This window comes from Octopus bimaculoides, chromosome 17, assembly GCF_001194135.2.
Source record: "Octopus bimaculoides isolate UCB-OBI-ISO-001 chromosome 17, ASM119413v2, whole genome shotgun sequence".
NCBI classification, from domain to species: domain Eukaryota; kingdom Metazoa; phylum Mollusca; class Cephalopoda; order Octopoda; family Octopodidae; genus Octopus; species Octopus bimaculoides.
Genome location: NC_068997.1, coordinates 48,806,463 through 48,808,743, shown reverse-complemented (window position 1 = coordinate 48,808,743; position 2,281 = coordinate 48,806,463). Strand labels below are relative to the sequence as shown.

Here is a 2,281-nt window from a genome sequence, read left to right as displayed (position 1 = left end):
ATATAAGAGAGAGAGAGAGAGAGGCAGACAGACAAGATATTTTTCTATTTGGTTGCAGCTGTGAAAAGTTTATTTTAAAATTTGGATTCCAACCTGGATCTCAGGAGATATTTTACTTTTTCCAGATTTTTTTTTAATGTTATAATTTTTACCCAGTCAGTATTTCGAAGATTTCGAAGCTGTGATTTTGTGCGTGGGAGGCGCAATGGCCCAGTGGTTAGGACAGCAGACACGCGGTCGAAGGATCACGGTTTCGTTTCCCAGACCGGGCGTTGTGAGTGTTTATCTAGCGAAAACACCCGACAGCATCGGTGTCAGACTGAAATACAGTGAAATACAGTGACTATATGTCCAAAGATATTTCAGTCCGAGAGACCAAGAGGAATAAAGCGAGATACAGAGGAGAGAGAAGAGAGACAGCTAGACAGAGAGAAGTCTGTGTGTCTGCTCGTCTGTGTGTCTGCTCGTCTGTGTGTTTGTATGTGTTGTATGCCTTTAGAAATAAGATATCTTGAGAATTTAAAGAAATATTCTAGTTAGATATTAGCGCAGAAAAGACAGTCAAAAGTGGTTGAAAGCGCATATATTATTCTAAAACTACATACCTTCCGTTCTGGCCCTGGTTGTCTTCGATAATGTGGTGCCATAGTTTTAACAGAATTATATTAGACGCTAACCCAAAGGAATTTGTGTGTTCCATGTTGTCATAGGGATTCTATAAAATTAAAATAGAAATAAGCAAATAAGCATAAATTTTTTTTTTAAATAACCTTAATAAGTTGAAATATATTTTAGGGTGTTATTTCATCAATCATCACATTTCAAAAGTCAAAATAGTCGAGTCATAAATCAGATCACTCCTAGTTTGCTCTTAGTTGACTAAGTTATTTTGTCATAAATAAAATGGAAGTGTTGGATATGAATAAATTACGTAAATTAAAGGCAGAAAGGGAACAATGGAGCCCGAAGCTACATAAGGCTTAGTTTTCTGTTCGATAAGCGGACTAAATTATCTTTGTCATAACGAAAACGAGAAGCGTAATGGCTTGGATGAGGCCCTTGAATGAAAGGTTTTATGTAAGATATTGCATGACGACGTTATTAATCTTAGGGAACAAACGCTGATCATGAATTTTTTCCTCAGGTTTTGGTGTTTTGTCCAACATCACGATGAATTAACTTCTGTTTTAGAGATAAAAATTGCGCTTTGCAGTATTATAATCTACACTCCATTTCGTTGAGTAGAAACAGAAGGCGTTCTATTTCGCAGACTGGATTCGTTTAGTTATCTTTATGCATTGGAAATCATCATGTTAGTATATGTTATCATCACTTATCAGTTGTTCATAATTGCAAACGAACACACATAAAATTCCCCCACAAGGGCGGGCATTATAGAAGACGTTATTTACCCAAAGTAAATAACCAGAAACTACGTAAGTGCACAGCGATCCACAGAGTCACACTTACGCCTCTAAATTTCGAAGTTTCTATATGCAATCCATATCCCGGTTCAGTATAACCATTTGGTTGTTTTAATGACTACACTCTGTTGAAGGCATTCAGGCCAAGTATCTGATTGAGGGGGAAAAAACCCTCACTTATTCTTCCCCTTATAGCTACCGGAATAATGGGGGAAGCGCATACCCTAGAGGTTAGGGTATTCATTCAAGATTACTAGATCGTAGTTTTGTTTCACCCGGACTGGATGGTTCTTTGTGTTCTTGATCAAAAATTTTATTTCACGTTGCCCCAGTCAACTCAACTGTGAGTAACCCTGGTGTCCGATTCAGGAAGAATGTTTTCATTTCGGGTAACTATATACCATGGAAACCGGGTAATTGGTTTTACTTCTTTTCTGGCCCCTTTTCTTTGACTGAGTCGTGTAAAAACTGGAAAAAAAATACTGTAAACTTACTGGTTTATTTGAATTTAATTGCACGTCATTGCGCAGGTCACTGTCTTCTAACATGAACCCCGAGTGACGAATATTAAAACCATCAACACCAAGTGACATCCAGTAGTGAAGGATTTTCTGGAATATACAGAAATAAATAAAAACGCATACACACATACATACATACATACATACATACATACATACATACATACATATACAGATGCACTCACACATAAGAGAAAATACGCATAGATAGATAGATAGATAGATAGATAGATAGATAGATAGATAGATAGACAGACAGATAGACAGACAGACAGACAGACAGATGCATACATACGTACGTACTTACATAATACATAAAAAAATTATATTTTAACC

The 2,281-nt window shown here is 36.7% G+C and overlaps 1 protein-coding gene across 1 annotated transcript in view; it reads right to left on the bottom strand.

The window, feature by feature from the left end:
• LOC106868209 (alpha-glucosidase) overlaps positions 1-2,281 on the bottom strand; it is a 24,524-nt gene that overhangs the window by 7,928 nt on the left and 14,315 nt on the right. The window contains exons 4-5 of the mRNA XM_014913371.2: positions 1,919-2,035; positions 606-715 (exon numbers count right to left, since the gene is read on the bottom strand). Of these exons, the coding sequence (XP_014768857.2) occupies positions 606-715; positions 1,919-2,035 (227 nt within the window). The remainder of the gene's footprint in view (positions 1-605; positions 716-1,918; positions 2,036-2,281) is intronic.